This window comes from Clytia hemisphaerica, unplaced genomic scaffold (assembly GCF_902728285.1).
Source record: "Clytia hemisphaerica strain Z4C2 unplaced genomic scaffold, Clytia hemisphaerica genome assembly, whole genome shotgun sequence".
NCBI lineage: Eukaryota > Metazoa > Cnidaria > Hydrozoa > Leptothecata > Clytiidae > Clytia > Clytia hemisphaerica.
In genome coordinates, this window is record NW_027103315.1 from 242,329 (window position 1) to 262,173 (window position 19,845).

At 37.2% G+C, this 19,845-nt stretch overlaps 1 protein-coding gene across 3 annotated transcripts in view; it reads left to right on the forward strand.

Annotated features, from left to right (window-relative positions):
- Positions 1 to 19,845, forward strand: part of LOC136813704 (uncharacterized) — a 37,089-nt gene that overhangs the window by 735 nt on the left and 16,509 nt on the right. For 2 of the 3 annotated variants that reach the window (XM_067070206.1, XM_067070219.1), the window contains exons 2-27: positions 2,606 to 3,241; positions 3,692 to 3,952; positions 4,086 to 4,223; positions 4,534 to 4,737; positions 5,170 to 5,313; positions 5,581 to 5,787; positions 6,247 to 6,390; positions 7,222 to 7,428; positions 8,422 to 8,565; positions 8,992 to 9,198; positions 9,475 to 9,618; positions 9,887 to 10,093; positions 10,392 to 10,535; positions 10,656 to 10,862; positions 11,771 to 11,914; positions 12,077 to 12,283; positions 13,052 to 13,195; positions 13,643 to 13,852; positions 14,040 to 14,183; positions 14,722 to 14,886; positions 15,224 to 15,676; positions 16,545 to 16,712; positions 17,096 to 17,239; positions 17,631 to 17,807; positions 19,127 to 19,270; positions 19,456 to 19,632. In XM_067070206.1, the coding sequence (XP_066926307.1) occupies positions 2,606 to 3,241; positions 3,692 to 3,952; positions 4,086 to 4,223; positions 4,534 to 4,737; positions 5,170 to 5,313; positions 5,581 to 5,787; positions 6,247 to 6,390; positions 7,222 to 7,428; positions 8,422 to 8,565; positions 8,992 to 9,198; positions 9,475 to 9,618; positions 9,887 to 10,093; positions 10,392 to 10,535; positions 10,656 to 10,862; positions 11,771 to 11,914; positions 12,077 to 12,283; positions 13,052 to 13,195; positions 13,643 to 13,852; positions 14,040 to 14,183; positions 14,722 to 14,886; positions 15,224 to 15,676; positions 16,545 to 16,712; positions 17,096 to 17,239; positions 17,631 to 17,807; positions 19,127 to 19,270; positions 19,456 to 19,632 (5,271 nt within the window). The remainder of the gene's footprint in view (positions 1 to 2,605; positions 3,242 to 3,691; positions 3,953 to 4,085; positions 4,224 to 4,533; positions 4,738 to 5,169; positions 5,314 to 5,580; positions 5,788 to 6,246; positions 6,391 to 7,221; positions 7,429 to 8,421; positions 8,566 to 8,991; positions 9,199 to 9,474; positions 9,619 to 9,886; positions 10,094 to 10,391; positions 10,536 to 10,655; positions 10,863 to 11,770; positions 11,915 to 12,076; positions 12,284 to 13,051; positions 13,196 to 13,642; positions 13,853 to 14,039; positions 14,184 to 14,721; positions 14,887 to 15,223; positions 15,677 to 16,544; positions 16,713 to 17,095; positions 17,240 to 17,630; positions 17,808 to 19,126; positions 19,271 to 19,455; positions 19,633 to 19,845) is intronic. The other variant, XM_067070212.1, reaches the window with a different exon arrangement.

The following is a 19,845-nucleotide window of genomic DNA, read 5'->3' on the forward strand; positions in this document are numbered from 1 at the left end:
TAATAGAAATATTTTTAATTCATGGTTGCTCTGTGTTCCAAAGTTTAGGAATCTCTAAACAAACTGTTCGTTCAGTTGGAACGCTCTCACAGGAATGAGACGAGATGGAGTTTTCACAAGCTCTTATTTAATTTAGTTGGTCTTTAACCAGTAATACAGTAAAACAATTTTGTTACTAATTCTAAAGAACACGTCATTTTTATTACTTCAAATGGCCAATTATTAAAGTATCTTATAGAAAAACTCCATCTCATCTGACCGGAATAGGGATGAAATTCGACTTTCCAATATCAATTAAAAAAAAAGTCTATTCACGATAAGTGTGCACTCTTTTTTCATTTACCTATAACTTTTGAAGGAATTCTTCAATCTTTATAAATTTGGTATCATTGGAAAGATATTAGTGAGTGGAACAATTTGAAATAAAAAAATCTTTAAAAAATTCTAAAAATGAAGAAAAAAATGAAGATCTTGTAGAAAAGTGCTATAACTATCATTTTCACTGAAGTGAATTCTTAATCATCGAACGTCATCACTGTGAAAAAAATTCTCTAAAATAATCATTCAGTCAAAAGATATCAAACAAAGTTAAAAGCTGATTGAAGTCTAAAAACGCTGTTTTCTGCAGTTTTTTGCTGTTTTCTGGGGTCAATCACTTATGAACTTTGTATCATAACTTTATATTGAATAAATATTTTAATAAAATTTCTTCATAGTGATTATCTCCTAAAATCAAAGAATCTCTCCAGTGAAAATGAAAGTTATGGCATTTTTCTACAAGATCTTCATTTTTTTCTTCTTCATTTTCATCTTCATTTTTAGAATTTTTTTAAAGATTTTTTTTATTTCAAATTGTTCCACTCACTAATATCTTTCCAATGATACCAAATTTATAAAGATTGAAGAATTCCTTTAAAAGTTATAGGTAAAAGAAAAAAGAGTGCACACTTATCGTGAATAGACTTTAGTTATTAATTATTATCAATAAATGGCATCCATACACCCTGTCTCAGCTCCCATTTCGGACTGATTAATTTTCTAAAATTGGGTTGCAAAAAAACGACCAGTGAATTTTCGCTTGATGGTTGAAAGCAAAAAATCCAACTCAAATTGAGGTTTGAAATTATAGTCAATGATTTTTTTCCACGGTGACTGATTTTCACCAGTGCTGTATAATAATTTGGTTGAGGACCAGGACCTTCAACTAGGCAGATTTGACTCCTGTTAGTATCATATGCTCTCCCCTCTTACAGACCCACTGGGAACCCTTTCCACTGGAAAAATTGGCCAAAATATCGTCCCAGTGGAAAATTGTACTCTAATTGTTGTGCCCGCTGAAAATAATCAGATAAGGCAATCCTCACTGCAAATTATTGTGCTATTTTTTTCATCCCCACTAAAATTTTCTGGCTCAAAAAGATAAGCAAACATGGGAATATGGAGTTTTCGCCCCCTATTTTTACCCCCACTGGCTGACAAAATCCCACCGGGTCTGTGAGAAGGGGGTGTTATCATGCTCTTTATCAAATTATCATTTATGTACCTCGTCTGTAACTTACAAATGTATATTTATGATGTTCTAGTTTTGTCCCTCGTCCCTACAAATCACCGCAGATATCTCATATAAAACACTAGATAGAGCTAATCTATCTTTTCCAAGACAAGGCAGGCGAAGTAAAATATTTCGTCCCCGGGGGGGGGCACTCCAGGTAAGTGACCTACCGGACGTGCGGCCCTTAAGGGTAGGTTTTTTGGACTTTTGAAAGTGCACTGTAAGGGTTCATTTGTGCACAAGTGGGAAAAAGTGCACTGTAAGGGTGTAAAATTTGAGAAAATACCAATTTTTGAGGTAACATTTGAGAAATTTCAAAAAATTTTGCCCTGAAAAGGGCAAAATATTTCAAAAAATTGCACTATAAGGGTCGATTTTCAGCCAAATCTTTCCTGCACTGTAAGGGTCCGATTTTAGAGACCTGATTTTTGGCCGAACGTACGGTCGTTTTCAAAATCGAGTGCCCCCCCCGGGATTTCGTCATCTTCACTGTTGAAATGTTTTTTGACATGGAAATGAATTCAAAACTTCGAAGCTAGCGTAAACAAAATTGTGACGTCAATTCATTCAAGACAGCGCATTTTTTTGCTTCAAGCAGGGAAGAAAAAGTTCAATCTAGATTTCTATATAAGGTATCAATGGTTAATGCGAATTAAAGACCTAACATACTACAGCCATTCTTAAACTTATTTTTTGAATTTTATCACAATAGAAAATGTTAATTAATTTTGGCTGCGTTGTTTATAACGTGTCTCAGTTTTTCACGTAAAATTTAGACGTGGTTCTTCTTTTGATTAAAATCGCGGGAGGGGTAATAAGGCAAAATGAGTGCCGGAAATGTGCAAGCTATAAGGGTCCCTTTTTCACACTCTCGAAAGTCCCTCAAAGGGGTGACATTAAAAAGCAATCGAGTCTTTGTAAGGATTCCAAGATAACGAAAATCAAAAGGTCATCAATTCTTGAAATTTGGAATAAAATTTGCTAATTTTGGAAAAAATGTTAGGATAAAAAGCCTCTCTAATATTAAATTCTACATTTTCTTTCATCGTCCAGGTCAATTTGTTCCCATCAATGCATACCAAGTCAAATCGTCAAAACAAACTCATGGAACAAAACAAAAACTCGGCTTCTTCGGGCCGATGTCTTTCAAGAAGGGTCCATGGCATACACTTTCAAAACAAGATCCTTCAAAGACAAATTTTAAACGTACAACACCTCATAAAGTAAATAAAAGCAGTACCAAAAACACTAAACGTTACGGCGTGCCGTACGCCGGTGTTGGATATCCGTATTATAATTACAATAATAATTTATACGGCAGGAGTTTGACGCCTTACCAAGGATATTACGACACTATGATGTCCAACCAAAAAGGCTACTTTAACAATTATAAAAAAGACTTTGTTCATAACCAATATTTCATGAGTCCGAATGAACCCGTTTATGAATATTCGGTAAAGCCATCCCGAAATCAGAATCCGAAATCAAGATCGGATGCTCTACATTATCGGACGCTTTCGGGATATGGGTATTTGAATAATGAGGAGTTATTGGCACGTAGTAAAAACAAAGAAGGTCGATTGGCTAGCAGAAGTTGGCAGAAGCCGTGGTCGTTGGTACGGCCGTTGGAAATCAAAAAACACGTGCAACGAATGGAGTTGGAAAAACATGGAGATGATTATCCTGATGGTATGTCTGTCTTTTTAAAGTGTAAAAACATCGCTGTCTCAATGCTTCAAAAATTTCAAGTTCCCCTGTATAAAGGATATAAATGCATAATTGAAATTTTTCGATCTCCCCTGTGTCACTGTATGTTTTAAATTAAAAAAGGACAACTGTACCACCCATACGAATTCATTCCTCTTTGTTTATCACAAGAACTAACTACATGTGGTTTAAAAGAATGACAAATAACGCATGTGTGTTATTAATGCAGGAATTGCAAGACGAACCTACTGCATTTCATAATTCTAATCTTTCAAGCTCCTGTGTCTCAATGTACGACTGTGATTTTTCAAGCTACTCCCCTGTCTCAATTTATGATTATAAATCTTTCACTGTCTTAATGATTCAAATCTTCTTACAAAACATGTTGAGAGTCACTAATCTTACGTTAAATGTTACAAATTCATTTTTCAGAAGGCTCCAACACGCGACCAGACTTAATGTTACCACGAATGGAAGAGCGAGATCCTTACTACGATGGTGTCGAGGATGAAGCAGAACATGGTTACGGAAGAAATTTACCAATGAAAACACTCGAAAAAGGTGGTGGCTGTAAGCCGTGTCAAAATTTGAAACCTGGGGAGAAAATCGTACCATTATATATGTGTTGTGCTAAGGTTGGACCTGATGGAAAGCCAGTGAATCCAAAGATTGCCAAACAGTTTCCACACATTGGTATGTATAATTGACATTGTCATATATTTTTTTGAAGAATAGCTCAAAATTTAAATGCAGAAAAGACTTAAAACAGGGTAAAATTCTAAGAATCAATGAAGCTAGACACCTCTTTGGTTTTCCTTTTTTATAGATCAATGTGCCATGCCAGACAATCAAAGGAAGGAATGTGGTTTTATGGGAATCACTAAGGCCCAATGTGAAGCTAAAAAATGTTGTTGGAGACCACTTGGTAAAGGAAGCACTGAACCGTGGTGTTATCACCCTAAAGGTAAATATCCCAGCTACATATTCATCCTACGCAATTCACCTTAATTTTCAGTTTTCTCTTCAAAATGAGTTTCAACCATCCAGGTTTTCCGGTTGGCCTGAATTCTTGATGGCTACTATTTTCTATTATGATAGATGTCCTTTTAATTCACTCAACTATTACCAGGAACTTTACAAGAATAAATAAAGAATACACGCTTTTCTTCAAAAGCTTGGGGTTAGTACGAATATGGCTTTTGTTTATTCTACTCTTTCAGCATAGAGGGGCGCTTTCTTTCGATATCTTTAACAGAAAATAATTTCTCCCTTAGCACAACCACCTATCCCACCAATACCAGGAATGCCAGGAGTTCCAGCTGTTCCTCCAACCGTTCCAGGACCTCCAAAAGTTCCAAAAGGACCAGACGGGAAACCACCCAAAGGACCTGATGGAAAAGTTGTGACACCAACTGGTCCAGATGGAAAACCTGAAGGAGAAAAAGGACCCGACGGAAAACCAAAGCCTCCTGATACTGGTAATACACTAACATAATTAGCTGGAAGAGCCATATATCTGCGAGGTCCCTACCTATATTACCCCAATTTAAAAGATCCTAAGTATACAACAAAAATAAGATGCATAGAATTTTCTGGAGGTTATTAACCCTGCAATTAAAATTCTGAGACCTTTCGATCAAATTAGATGGCGTCACTTCTCAGTACAAATCCAGCCTCCTTCTTTGATAAAACGTCATGTAGAAAAGTGACATATTTTGCATCATTTAAATGGAAAAAATATTCAAAATCGAGAGAACAGTGGTAATATTTTCAGGTTAAACTAATAACAACTGATCTGGCGCCCTGCAGAGGTAGGTAGGTAGACTGGTCTCTGTGTTATTCTCATTGAAAGAAATCAAGAAGATGTGGGCAAGGTAATAGAGGTTTAATGTTTCCTATTTAAATTTCAGACCAATGTGTAATCGAACCTGACCAAAGGAAAGAATGTGGTTTCATGGGAATCAAACAGCCAGAATGTGAAGGCAAAGGATGTTGTTGGAGACCATTGGAAAATGGAAGCAAAGCTCCTTGGTGTTTCTTCCCTGCTAAGAAAGGTAAGCTTTGGAAACTTTTGGTGCTTTTTCCCTGCCAAAAAAGGTATGAACTCAATTTATATAGAAATTGTTTGGCTGCAGGTTGGTTGACTCTACCTTTAGTATAGGTTTATTGTGCGCTGAAAGAAATGTTTTCCGAATCCATCAAGGAATTTATCTTTATTCTGCCACTGGCAATGATTTCGGCATTAATTTTGGCGATGAAAATTTCTGATCATTCGAAATATGCTTTATACAATATTAAAACTATTCACTTTCTTCATTCAGAACCAGGTCCTCCGGTTCCAGCACCTCCGGGGACACCAGGTGTTCCAGCTGTTCCGCCAACTGTTCCAGGACCTCCAAAAGTTCCAAAAGGACCAGACGGAAAACCACCCAAAGGACCTGACGGAAAAGTTGTGACACCAACTGGTCCAGATGGAAAACCTGAAGGAGAAAAAGGACCTGATGGAAAACCAACTCCTCCAAATGGCGGTAAGTAATTTTAATCTACAATTCGATCATAAGCCAGCTCAAACCAAAGATCTGAAAATAGTGTTTGATTCCTCTCTCCTCGATACTCTAGTTGGGGAAAAAGAAGTCTTCGGCTCGCCCTAGACCGTGGTCTTTTTAAATCGAACAAGTTTTATGGTCCCTTCAGTTAACAATGCTTTTTAAAACTAGAAATTTTGACTCAAACAAATTCGTGTTTCCCTTACATGTTCAAGTTATGGACACTCCACTGAAAATTTATGATATTTATTCACAGATATTTGATGAAATATTTCAATTTTTTATCGTTTAGTTTATTGATGTAAAGATTTCAAACAATGCCACTCTCCGCAGCCCTAAATTCGGTTTTGATTTAATTTTAGGATATCCCGCCAAAAATGAAAAAGGCTCACATTTTAAACCTCCTTTAAATCTATAAATTATTATTATTTTAAATCATAGATCAATGCGAAATTGAACCTGACGAAAGGAAAGAATGTGGTTACATGGGAATCAAACAACCAGAATGTGAAGGCAAAGGATGCTGTTGGAAACCATTGGAAAATGGAAGCAAAGCTCCTTGGTGTTTCTTTCCTGCTAAGAAAGGTAATTAGATTTAGAAATATTCTCGGTGGGGGGGGGGACTCTATAGCTTTCAAAATAGGACCCTTACAGTGTAGCTTTTGAGCAGTGAAAGTGCCGGAACATATGTGTGCCCCCCCCCCGCAAATATTATCGTATGTTTGACTTTCAATGTTTTGAATTCTGTATTACTGGTTCACAGTTCAAAGTAAGTCGATTTTTATATGAGATCTCCCATAACACACCCCTTCCTCAGAGACCCAATATTACCTCTTATCCCACTGGAAAAATTGGCCAAAATATCGTCCCCAGTGGAAAATTATGCTCCAATTTTTGTCCCCACTAAAATAATTAGATAAGCAAATCCTCACTGTTAAAATATTCTGTTATTTCCATCCCCACTGAGTTTTCTGGCTCGGAAACAATGGAATTCAAATCCCTTGCAATATAAAGCATGAACATATCAATCCCCACCGAGTTTTGGTTCATTATTTTTACCGAAATTTTTACCCAAACTGGCTGAAAAAAATCCTATTGGGTCTGTGAGAAGTGGGTATCATAACAACTTTCTTTAAGTATTAGGAAATTTACCTTTGATTCAACTTCTAATTTCATAAAAGATAAACTAAACTTAATGGCTGAAATTTCGCATTCCTGGGCAAACATTTTCGGGGTCTTTTTGGGTATAATGGTTGCTATTGCTGCGTTCAAAGGCTAGACAACAGCCTGACTGAAATGGCCTATCATTAGAGTTTTTTGGATGGTTTTCTTATTTTCTGATGAGATAACAGTTAATTGAATATAATAGAAATATATCAAATCTAGCGAAAATAATCATCTAAAACTATTATTTAGAACCCGGACCACCAGTGCCAGCACCTCCAGGCCATCCAGGAGTTCCAGCTGTTCCTCCAACAGTTCCAGGACCACCTGCTGTTCCAAAGGGGCCAGACGGAAAACCGCCCAAAGGACCCGACGGAAAAGTTGTGACACCAACTGGTCCAGATGGGAAACCTGAAGGAGAGAAAGGACCTGATGGAAAACCAACTCCACCTGAAGCTGGTAAGTATAGTACAAAGGGATGGAAGCAATGAAGTATAAGCCCAAAGGGCTAGAAGCAAGTCCTTTCTCAGCCAAGAAAAGTGAAGCCTTAAAATATGCACTGTATTTTTGACGACGGATTGAATCTAGCGATTCCTTTGTTTTGAAGTAATGTTTTTTCGAAATTTAGAGGTAAACTTTAGTTTCAATCTGACATTTGTGCAAAAAATAAGCGGGTCCCGCTAGGCCTTGCAACTTTGGTAGGATTTATTGGCTTCAAATCCTACTAAGGAGATTCGCTTCTAGCCCTTCGGGGCTATCCAATACTTCATTGGATAGAACATTCGTTTATTCTGTATATTTTTTGTAACAGTCATTAATATTTGTTCTTTAAAATAAACATCTCTGTTTGCAAATACGACTGCCGGAAAAGTAGTTTGTGAGCCAGGGAATAATATATGGAACGTTTGTACAATTTCATGACGCTTAAACTTAAAGCTCGTTTAACTCTGTAATTACTTTAAAAGTAATCATATGTATTTGCCAATTTGGTGATAGTCCAACTATTACCCACCTGCCCTTATTCGATAATTGTGACACCCGTTTATCACAGCCCAAGCCGAGCTTTTTTCCTCAATGGGGATAAAAACTCCTTTCGAAATCCCAATGGGGATATAAATTTTATTGTTCCAAGGTCAAAATATCCAGTGGGATGGTTTTAGAGTGCAATTTTTGAAAATTGAATTTCGAGAGTTGATGAAATCAAAGTCAATTTCCCAGTGGGGCTGAAATTCAAGGGTATTTTCCCACCGGGAAAGAAATTTTCACTGAATTTTCCAGTGGGGAAACCAGATGGGCTGGGGTCCCAGTGGGTCTGTAACACAGGAGGGTGCTTTGAGGTAAAGATTCGAAAAGGCTTTTGAATAAATTACCTTTCAAGTTCTATTCTTAACTGAGATGAAAAAAAGCTACTTAAACTATAAGACTTATACTGTATGTCGATTTTATTTTCAGAACAATGTGAGATCAAACCAAGTGAAAGAAAAGAATGTGGATACTTCGGTATCAAGAAACCAGAATGTGTTGGCAAAGGATGTTGTTGGAAACCACTGGAAAATGGAAGCAAAGCTCCTTGGTGTTTCTTCCCTGCTAAGAAAGGTATGATCAAATATTTTTGTTTCGTGATTTTCCTAACTGTGTGGACCCAATAACACATAGAGATCAGATAATCTTTTCTGGCGCAGAAAACAATAAATCCCTTAAAGGAATAAAACTAGATTTTTGACCATTGTTACTAGGTCGACCTTAGAAATGTGTGAATCAAGGAAATATAATATTTTTATCTGAGAAATACTAGTATTACAATCTGAAAAACAGTTCCATAGCAATTCTAAAGGTCTTTTTTCTTTTGAAGATATTTCCTCATATTTTAAGATTTTTTTCTGCTGCGCTTTAAAAATGCTATTCTTTCGATACTCTTTCAATCAATTACACAAAGGCAATACTTTGATTAAATTAATACTGATTACCAAAAAGCTGTATGCATGTTGAGTTATATTTAATTCCTTAACTATTCTTATTTAGAACCCGGGCCTCCAGTTCCAGCACCTCCAGGCCATCCAGGAGTTCCAGCTGTTCCTCCAACTGTTCTAGGACCCCCAGCAGTTCCAAAAGGACCAGACGGAAAACCACCCAAAGGACCTGATGGAAAAGTTGTGACACCAACTGGTCCAGATGGAAAACCAGAAGGAGAGAAAGGACCTGATGGAAAACCAACTCCACCTGAAAGCGGTAAATTATATTAACAATTTTTTGGCTCTCATAAGCCAGACAAATACCATACTTATCCCCGAACTGTTGCCTAACAAATGAATTTTACGTTTAGAACAGCTGCTTATGAGCAATTTTCTTATTTTTTCTAGAACTACTAATCTATGTAATTGTAACTTCTTCCTGTCTTTTCTCAAACAAAATTGGACTGCATTTAAATACATTATTATATGGAATTAAAAACGCTAAAAATTTGTAATACCAGGAAATTGAGTTTCATTCTTAACTTCCCAACAGATCAATGTGAGATTGAGCCTGACGAAAGGAAAGAATGTGGTTACATGGGAATCAAACAACCAGAATGTGAAGGCAAAGGTTGTTGCTGGAAACCATTGGAAAATGGAAGCAAAGCTCCTTGGTGCTTCTTCCCTGCTAAGAAAGGTAAGGATAAATAGCAAAAAATTAAATTATTCTTATCAATTTCCATTTTGTCAATTGTTTCCTCCATGGTTATCAAGTTTGAAATTGGATTATATTTAGCGAAGTTGGATTTAGAGATACCATCACGATCATTTCTTCGGAAATTCTTTCTAAACTCTAATCACTATGAATGAAATAGGGCCTTAGTTTCAATTCTTTCTTCTTTCATATACGGGAGAAAATGGTTGTTTTTCATTAACTCTTTTAAATACTTTATCTTCTTATATAGAACCTGGCCCGCCAGTTCCAGCACCTCCAGGTACACCCGGGGTTCCAGCTGTTCCTCCAACCGTTCCAGGACCCCCAGAAGTTCCAAAAGGACCAGACGGAAAACCACCTAAAGGACCTGACGGAAAAGTTGTGACACCAACTGGTCCAGATGGAAAACCAGAAGGAGAAAAAGGACCTGATGGAACACCAACGCCTCCGGATAGCGGTAAACTAATTTGACGATATATTGCATAGTGCACTTGTGAAATGAGCTCTATGGGAACCTGAAAAATAACATATCTATTCCAAGTTGTTGATAACAAATTGAGTTTTGCGTCTAAAACAGAAGCTCATGAGCGTTTTTCTGATTATTTCAGTAGATCTTCTCTACTATGTAAGCTTCGTGCTTCTTTCTGTCTTTTTTTCAAAACATATTGTGCTGCATTTTGGTACGACGAAAAATACAGTGTGAAAAAAAAGCTTTAAAATCAGAAAATTGAGTTTCATTCTTGACTTCCTAACAGAACAATGTGAAATTGAGCCTGACGAAAGAAAAGAATGTGGTTTCATGGGAATCAAACAACCAGAATGTGAAGGCAAAGGATGTTGTTGGAGACCATTAGAAAATGGAAGCAAAGCTCCGTGGTGCTTCTTCCCTGCTAAGAAAGGTATAAGATAAGGAATGGAATAGCCGTGTTTTTTAAACTAGTTAACACTTTTGAAATGGCTTTCTTTAAGAGATTTTTTGGTTTGAATTGAGAAAACTTAAATATGCCTTCTAACTTTAGAACCAGGACCTCCAGTTCCAGCACCACCAGGGACACCAGGAGTTCCAGCTGTTCCTCCAACCCTTCCAGGACCTCCAGAAGTTCCAAAAGGACCAGACGGAAAACCACCCAAAGGACCTGACGGAAAAGTTGTGACACCAACTGGTCCAGATGGAAAACCTGAAGGAGAAAAAGGACCTGATGGAAAACCAACTCCTCCTGATAGCGGTATGTTTGATAAATGTCATTTAAAGAATTATCGGAGAAAACTTCGTCGGGGAAAATTTTCGTCGGGGAAAATTTTCGTCGGGGAAAAATTCGTCACTTGCTGGTAGTTGGTAAATGCATAAAGGGCGGGGAAAATTTTCGTCGGGGAAAATATTCGTCACTTGTCCAAAATTTTGTCACTTTTTCCCGACGAAGTTTTCACCGATAACGTAAACGTTTTATACAATGAATCAAAATGTTACAGTATGCAAAAGCGGTAAAGTCTTGAGCAATATCATAGGTTTGAGTTTTCATAAGAAAATCTGTTTTATTGAGCGATGCTAACCCGGCTGGCACACATCGTCTTTTCGACGTTTATCTAACGTTCACAACGTCCATATAACATTAGGTGAACGTTGAAACAACGTTGTGTGCCAGCTAGGGACAATAAAATTGTTCAGAATAATAAAAACTTTTGTCAAGCTCAAATTTAACCTGTAAGATTTAAAGCTTATGAACATTAAAAAATCATAGACACCCCCTTCTCACTTACCCGGTGGCATTTTATCAGCCAGTGGGGGAAGAAATAATGAATCAAAACTCAATGGGGATTGATATTCCCATGTGTTTTATGGCTAGGGATTTGAATTCCATATTTTTCTAGCGCAGAAAATTCAGTGGGGATGGAAAAAAATAGCACAACATTTAGCAGTGAGGATTTGCTTACCTGATTATTTTCAGCGGGTACAAAAAGTTTAGTATAATTGTCCACTGGGGACGATATTTTGGCCAATTTTTCCAGTGAAAAGGGGTCCATGTGTCCCAGTTGGTCTGTGAGAAGGGGGTGTTCATAGCTTTTTGAGAATGCGTTTTATATGAGAAGCTCTGGTCAGTGCCCTTCTGTTGAAGAATTACAAATATAACTTTAGACCAATGTGATATCGAACCAAGTGCCAGAAAAGAATGTGGATACTTCGGTATCAAGAAGCCAGAATGTGAAGGCAAAGGATGTTGTTGGAAACCATTGGAAAATGGTAGCAAAGCTCCTTGGTGTTTCTACCCAGCTAAGAAAGGTAAATTTGTAATTCAAAAATCTCTTTTAAATAATCATAACTCAAATGTTAAGAAACTGATTATCAAAAGCTTTCAAAATATTTCTGATTAAGCAGTCAAACATAAAGGAGTATAAAAGCAAGATACATTACGCTTTTCACATCTTTTTTATTTTTATTCAGAGCCAGGCCCACCAGTCCCAGCACCTCCAGGGACACCAGGAGTCCCAGCTGTTCCTCCAGTTGTTCCAGGACCTCCAGAAGTTCCAAAAGGACCAGACGGAAAACCACCCAAAGGACCTGACGGAAAAGTTGTGACACCAACTGGTCCAGATGGAAAACCTGAAGGAGAAAAAGGACCTGATGGAACACCAACTCCTCCTGATAGCGGTAAGAAATCGAACCTCAAAGAAATAATTCCCACACAATAATACAGAAAACAATCGGTTAGAGATTAGGAATTTTTGTTAGGTTTTTTACTGCTCAATTTTCTCAGTCAAAGCACTTACTATATACATTTTTGAAAATCGAAATATAATTTTCCAGACACTGGTGTATTTTCCCGACCAAAATAAAAACTAAAGAAGAAAAAGAGGGTTGTAATAGCAATTATTGTCAGTGAACACAGAGTTTGCAAGGTCGTTTGGTTGATCAAGGTTGTTTTTCTTCAGTTTTTGGTTGATTTCTCGTTCTCTATCGCAAAAATACATCGAAGAAAGAGAAAAAAATTTGAATGGGAATGATGAAAATTGTACGATGAGCCACAGATCTGTAAAGCCCGGGCTAGTTAGGCAACTTTAAGCTTTCTCCACTGTAAAGAAGGGAAGCAAACATTTGAATTTTTAAATTTCGTGCCGATGGATAGGATCTAGCATTGTAATTGTTTTCGGAGCGCGAGATCAAAAAAAGTAGGCGGCAATCGCTATTTCGCATCCCTCAAACCAGCGAAATTGCTTGTTGTCACGTGATTTCTTTGGTAGGAAAGAAAACTTACTTCACTTTACGATAAAGGCCGCAGATCTAGCCCTTAGGGCTATGATAAATCATTGCGATGAACCAGATTTTGTTTGTTTTCTACGTAATTAAAATATAAGAAAAGCTCTAAGGCATTGCTCTTTGAAAATCCGTACGAAAGTTTGTGCTTCTGTTATTTTGCAGAACAATGTGAAATCGAACCCGACGAAAGAAAAGAATGTGGTTACATGGGAATCAAACAACCAGAATGTGAAAGCAAAGGATGTTGTTGGAGACCATTGGAAAATGGAAGCAAAGCTCCTTGGTGCTTCTTCCCTGCCAAGAAAGGTATGATCTAGAAATTCAATTTAGTAAACAAAAACCTTTTCATAAGTGATGACTCTGTCACATCGTTTTCGAAAGGGTCCCTGTTGATTTTTGTATGCGTAGGGTATTAGCAAAATAACGAAGGCTACACTGATACGACTCTTAAGTGGCTCTCTCGCTGTCTCATTGCATTGCTTCCATCATAGAAGTTTTTGTAGTATAGACGACCTCCAAAATAGTCTATTTATATAACTTTTAAGAATGATAGCAGAAAAATTGACGCACTACATTCTGCAATTTCGCATGCGTTTATGACGCAAGTAAAATTGTATTGTAGCAGCGTGCAAAATTTTATTAAGATAACCTTAGCTTAAAATTCAATCTCTTTTTTATGGTATATGTCTGCAAATAAGAGAACCTCGAAGATATAACGATTTTAAAAGGTTCTAACCTTCCATTTTCACACAGAACCCGGTCCTCCAGTGCCAGCACCTCCAGGTCATCCAGGAATACCAGGAGTTCCAGCACCACCTGTTCCGGGACCACCTGTTGTTCCAAAGGGACCAGACGGAAAACCACCCAAAGGACCTGACGGAAAAGTTGTTACACCAACTGGTCCAGATGGAAAACCTGAAGGAGAAAAAGGACCTGATGGAAAACCAACACCTCCTGAAGCTGGTAAGTATATTTTAAGAAAGAAACGAAACTTTAATAAGTGCGAGTTAAAATCCTTTTTTGAATTTGTAGACTGTAGAAAAAGCCTTTCCCGATATATTTTCTCTCTCTTGAACAACCTGTCATGATGTGTAAGAAATTGGTAAGATTACCTTTATCAATGTTCATAATTTATATTTGTAAATAACAGAACAATGTGACATTGAGTCAAAAGCAAGGAAAGAATGTGGATATTTCGGTATCAAGAAACCAGAATGCGAAGGCAAAGGTTGTTGTTGGAAACCATTGGAAAATGGAAGTAAAGCTCCTTGGTGTTTCTATCCAGCTAAGAAAGGTTAGTTTTGTCTTTACTGGAAATTAATAGATTTTTCCAAAATTTATAAGTATTGTCAGATTTTAAATGCTAACCAACAGGGCCACATGATTCATTGTCGTTGTCTGCTTTTCGAATGCAAAAGACTACATAATTCAAAAACAAAACGTTAGATTCTATTTGTTCTTCGATTTTGAAGGCAATGCACCGAAGTGTTACTTTCTAACATATTATATATTTCATGACGTATTGTTTTGTGAAGATCCCCCAGAACGATGACAAGGACGCGCCGCTGGTCAGGGTACCTTTTAAAGGCTCTAAATATATCTGAACTAATTTTCAACATTTGTATCTGACAGGGTCGTCTTTTGGTTATTTTGGACAATTTTCAGGGATGAAAATGAGAAATTTTTTTCGATTTTCCTTTCGACAGGGTCCCAAATTTACTCAACATTTATATCTGACAGGGTCCACTTTTCAAACTCCGGCGGCACGTCCCCCGGGCCCCCGTCTTTGAAAGTTACATTTATCGACAAAGAATATTTACATTTCCTTTTAGAGCCTGGACCACCAGTGCCAGGAGCACCCGGCGTGCCAGGTCCACCCGAGATTCCAACAGAACCAGAGATTCCATACACTTGTAGAGATTTAGCAACAAATATAAATGATGATGGACGAGGGAATGCTGTTTATTTGGATCGCCATGATGTCAAGTGTGACGACGGTAATATCAATTTTCACGACCCTTGCTGATATATATTTTATCACTTATAAATTAAGGCAAAGAACTGGAGATTAAAAAGGGATATTTTAACAGAGATAGGGTGCCAAAGAAAAAAAAGTTCTCAAAAAAAAGTTGTGAACATTTTGTTTAAAGATGCCCTATTTTTATCGGAAACCATGTAAAAGATAAGTCCGGTATAGTCAATCTATTCAAATGTGTGAAGAGATCTTCGTTCAAAACTGGCTCGGGCCTTCGTTTTCACAGCAAACCCATCATGCCTAATAGCAAGATGTTGTAAATTTGAAAGTTATAATTTTCTGCTTATCATCAACCATAGGCGAAGCATTGTCAGGTTTCCATCTCAAACGAAGTGGAGGAAATAAATACCAAATCACTTACAAATGTTGTAAAACACCAAAAGCAGGAACACCAACCCCCGTCGATAACCCATTTACTGATGATGGCAGAGGTGGCCTGGTCTATCTAGACCGACAAGACATCAAGTGTGAAAACAGTTATTTGAGCAGATTCAAAATGGACAGAAAGCCGGGCGGAGGACAATATCGCTTCAGTTATACATGTTATGATGTTCCTGGCGAGAAACAATGCCAAGCTTTGACCACAAAAATGAATGCAGATGGTGGAGGAAACGGCAACGCAGTGTATCTTGATCGCCATGATGTCAAATGTCCTGATTTGCATTTCCTTTCTCGATGGCATTTGAAACGAGATGGCAAAGGAGACAACGTTCAGTTTGAGTTCACTTGTTGTAAAGGCTTGCCGCAACCAGGTATTTTGCATTTGCTTTTACAATACAGCTATCAAATCTTAGCGGCGCAGTCGGCTTTTGAGTAGATTGGTAATAAATTTGCAAATTTTTTTCTCGGTGCATGGTATTTTTAGGTTGCGTCTAAACTAAGCAAATTAATATCAAATTTTATATCATTTGAGAGATATATAACCTGAGTCTCTGATATGGAGTGCAAACCATTTTTCTAGCATTTCGAATAACTTTGAAAGAAACGTTCTTTGTAAATTCATTACCAGTCTTCTAAAAAGCTGGCCGTGCAGATGTATACCGCATTTGCAGTTATAAATAAAACAACTAAAATATTATTGAATGCATTTTATTGGTTTTTCGTTTACACCTCTCCCTCAGTTTGTTTTCAATTCAAAATTTTGTATTGTACCACGAATGCTTAATATCCTAGCTTGAAATAAGATAACCAAATTAATCGCAACCGGCTAAAAAAATGCTTTCCGCTTGAAGACAGTGGTATTACAGTAAAGTGTCCATAACTCAAACGTGAACGGGAAATTGGACTTCGTTAGATTTATGGGAAATTAGAGTTAAGTTACGGAGAAAGTTATGGAGACTCAAAGTGCTCAAAGGATATAACTTCCCAGTTTCTCTAACGAAGATTCAGATTTCTGTCAGCAATTATTTATATTTTCTAATTCATTCATCCATCAGAATTGTATTCCAAAATCAGGAATGACTGAATTCTACGGATCTAGAATTTAGGCCTCTCGAGAATTTTTCCATTGGAGTTTCCGTTGGGGCTGAGTTAACTGGGTTGGTGATACAGGGTGTGTTTCTGTTATTCAAAGTCTTTGTTTGTATGTTTTTCGTAAATAGAAAATTATAATCACCTTAGAAACAACACCTGAAGCACCAGCCGTTCCAGGACCACCAGTTGTTCCAAAAGGACCAGACGGAAAACCACCCAAAGGACCTGACGGAAAAGTTGTGACACCAACTGGTCCAGATGGAAAACCTGAGGGAGAAAAAGGACCTGATGGAAAGCCGACGCCTCCGGATAATGGTAAGATATGAAAATAATTTTCTCACAGTATTAAATTTTTAGTATACTTTACGATGTATTGAAAGTTGTTCCAGGCGACCATTAAATTTTAAAGACAATTTCAAATTTTTTGAATTCCGGAAGTTATGTTATTTTGAAACGCTGTTCTCATTCATTTTTGTTTTTCTGTCTTTTTGCTAAAGAAACATTTCAGCGTCCTCTGAATGCCATAATCTGTAAAATTGACCCTTTCTTTATATTTCAAAATCTTATTACAAACCTTAGTTCAACTTGTATGATATTGTAACTCTTTGTCACAAAACAATAGAATATAATTTTTACACTTCTTTCAATATGCTATAGTGAAGTTTCTATTACAAATAAAAGTATCACTTATTTTTCAGAACAATGCGAGATCGAACCTGACGAAAGGAAAGAATGTGGTTACATGGGAATCAAACAACCAGAATGTGAAGGCAAAGGATGTTGTTGGAGACCATTGGAAAATGGAAGCAAAGCTCCTTGGTGTTTCTTCCCAGCTAAGAAAGGCGAGGGAAATTTTTAAAAGCATTGTATTAGTTTTCATCAATGTGCAAAATATTATTGTGTGGAATACACTTATATAAGAATGTCTATGATGAAAATTTGCCAAAATATATGGTAAAATATCACCATCATGGAATTCAGCAACTGAACCTAAGAATGCCATTTCTAATGCATTTTCAACTACCAATAATACCTCAGTAACGCTCAATATTCTCCAGGAGTGTACTTCATGTTAAATCTAGGTTAAATTTCTATCTTAATCTAAGAATACCGTAAGAATGAAAAACACCATTGTTATAAAAAAAAGTATAAAGATGTATGCTTTGGGGTTTCAGTTCTTAGTTCAAAGCAACGTGTGGACCATCTTTAATGTTGATTTATTTTACTTTGCAGAACCCGGACCTCCAGTGCCTGGCACCCCAGGTACTCCTGGGCCACCTGTTGTTCCAAAGGGGCCAGACGGAAAACCACCCAAAGGACCTGACGGAAAAGTTGTGACACCAACTGGCCCAGATGGAAAACCTGAAGGTGAAAAAGGACCTGACGGAACACCAACTCCTCCTGATAATGGTAATGGTTTTTATCTGTTATGAAATACCCAGTCTGTGTATTGTTTATATAAAGAAGGCACTCTCCTGATATGAAAGATGTGTCTGATATAAAACGGGAACACTTAAGTAAAAATAAAACCTATAATATGACTTGAAGATCTTCTACTTCGTGTTCAGATTTTGCGTCAATCGAGCCTTAAGGCGAGGAAAATATAGAAAACTCTGAACAAGAAAATTATATCCAATATGGTACGAGCAGAAGTGCGATAAGAGAGTTATCAGCAACTTGAAAATATCAACAAGCTTTTCTCACTTCACTTGTCTTTTTTCTTTTTTCTTTTAATTTCCTGTATTTTAATGAAATCAACATCATAACATTTGAAAATAATTCGAATGGTCTTAAAGAAGATCAAAACTTTCTTTTGAGTGTATCGAAGGGACTGAGAATAAAAAGAAAACATTTCCTAATGATCAAATTCGGGAGAGACTATACCAAATAAGATTTTTAACTGCTCACCACACCCCTTTTTGAACGCGTTCTTGTATTTGTACGGTATGCAGTGGCGTTGTGGCAGGGGGGGGCGGGGGCCATGCCCCCCCCCCAGCGGAGCTTTTTTGAAGGGGCGCCGAAAGGCAAGGGGCGCCAAAAGAGGATTTTTTAAACGCCCTATTCTTAAAAATCATACTTTATACGCCTTAAATTGCGCCCCAGGTCCAATTTTACTGATATAGTTTTAAATTTCTTGCATTTTTTTTGCTCGCTTCGCTCGCAATACAGTTAATTGGTAACTTCTTTGCAATCTAGCTAATTTACAAGTTTTTTGTGTGTACAATATAGCATAATTAAATGAAAATCTAACTGAGCCCCAAGACCAATTTGCTGACAACAATATTGAAATCATAAAACATCACTCTAGCAGGTGTAAAATTTGTCTATTTTCATTTAGTAGTTTATTAGGGTATCTTGGCAGTCGATTTTTAAATTTTTCTAGTCGGCCTCAAATATGGTGGGGCCTGTTTTTCCATTTTCCATTCATCAAAGATATATCTACTCTTCTCCACTAAATATTTCCTTCCTCATTATGTCTAGTCAAATGAATTAGTAACAGTTTAGAAACTGGTGGGTGGGGGCACCACTTTGGAAAATTGGGGGGAGGGGTGCAATTTAAAAAAAATTAACTCTGGCCCCTCCAGAAAAATTTTCCCACAACGCAACTGATGGTATGATATATGAAATACAGCATTTACATACGCATTTTAAGCCAATCAGATTATTCTTATTTTTGACGATAATATTATACTGTTACCCCTACAAGATCATGGATTTTGAAATTTCAGAACAATGTGAGATTGAACCTGACGAAAGGAAAGAATGTGGTTACATGGGAATCAAACAACCAGAATGTGAAGGCAAAGGATGTTGTTGGAAACCATTGGAAAATGGAAGTAAAGCTCCTTGGTGTTTCTTCCCAGCTAAAAAAGGTAAATTTTTCGAAAAACTTTGAATCAAGAGATATAAACAGAAAGGGAAGATTAAACATGTGATAAGTTAATCAAATCTATAAAAATAATGTAGAACATATCCGTAGTTCACAAATTGAAAAACAGATATGAGATACATAAAAGATGACTTGATTTATGATTATTGCTGTTTTTTTACTTTTTAGAACCCGGACCTCCAGTGCCTGGAACCCCAGGTACTCCTGGACCACCTGCTGTACCAAAAGGACCAGACGGAAAACCACCCAAAGGACCTGACGGAAAAGTTGTGACACCAACTGGTCCAGATGGAAAACCTGAAGGAGAAAAAGGACCTGATGGAACACCAACGCCTCCAGATAATGGTAAATAAATACACTCCTGTCTCACAGCCCCGATAAAAGTCTTCCCCAAGCTGGGGTAAAAGTTTTTATTGAAATCACAATTGGGATGAAAATTAAATTATTCCAAGGTGATGCAGCGAAGGATGGTTTTGGAGTGCTGTTTTTAAACATCAAATGGAGATTAAATCAATTTCTCAGTTATGCTGAAATTGTAGGGTATTTTTCCCAACGGGA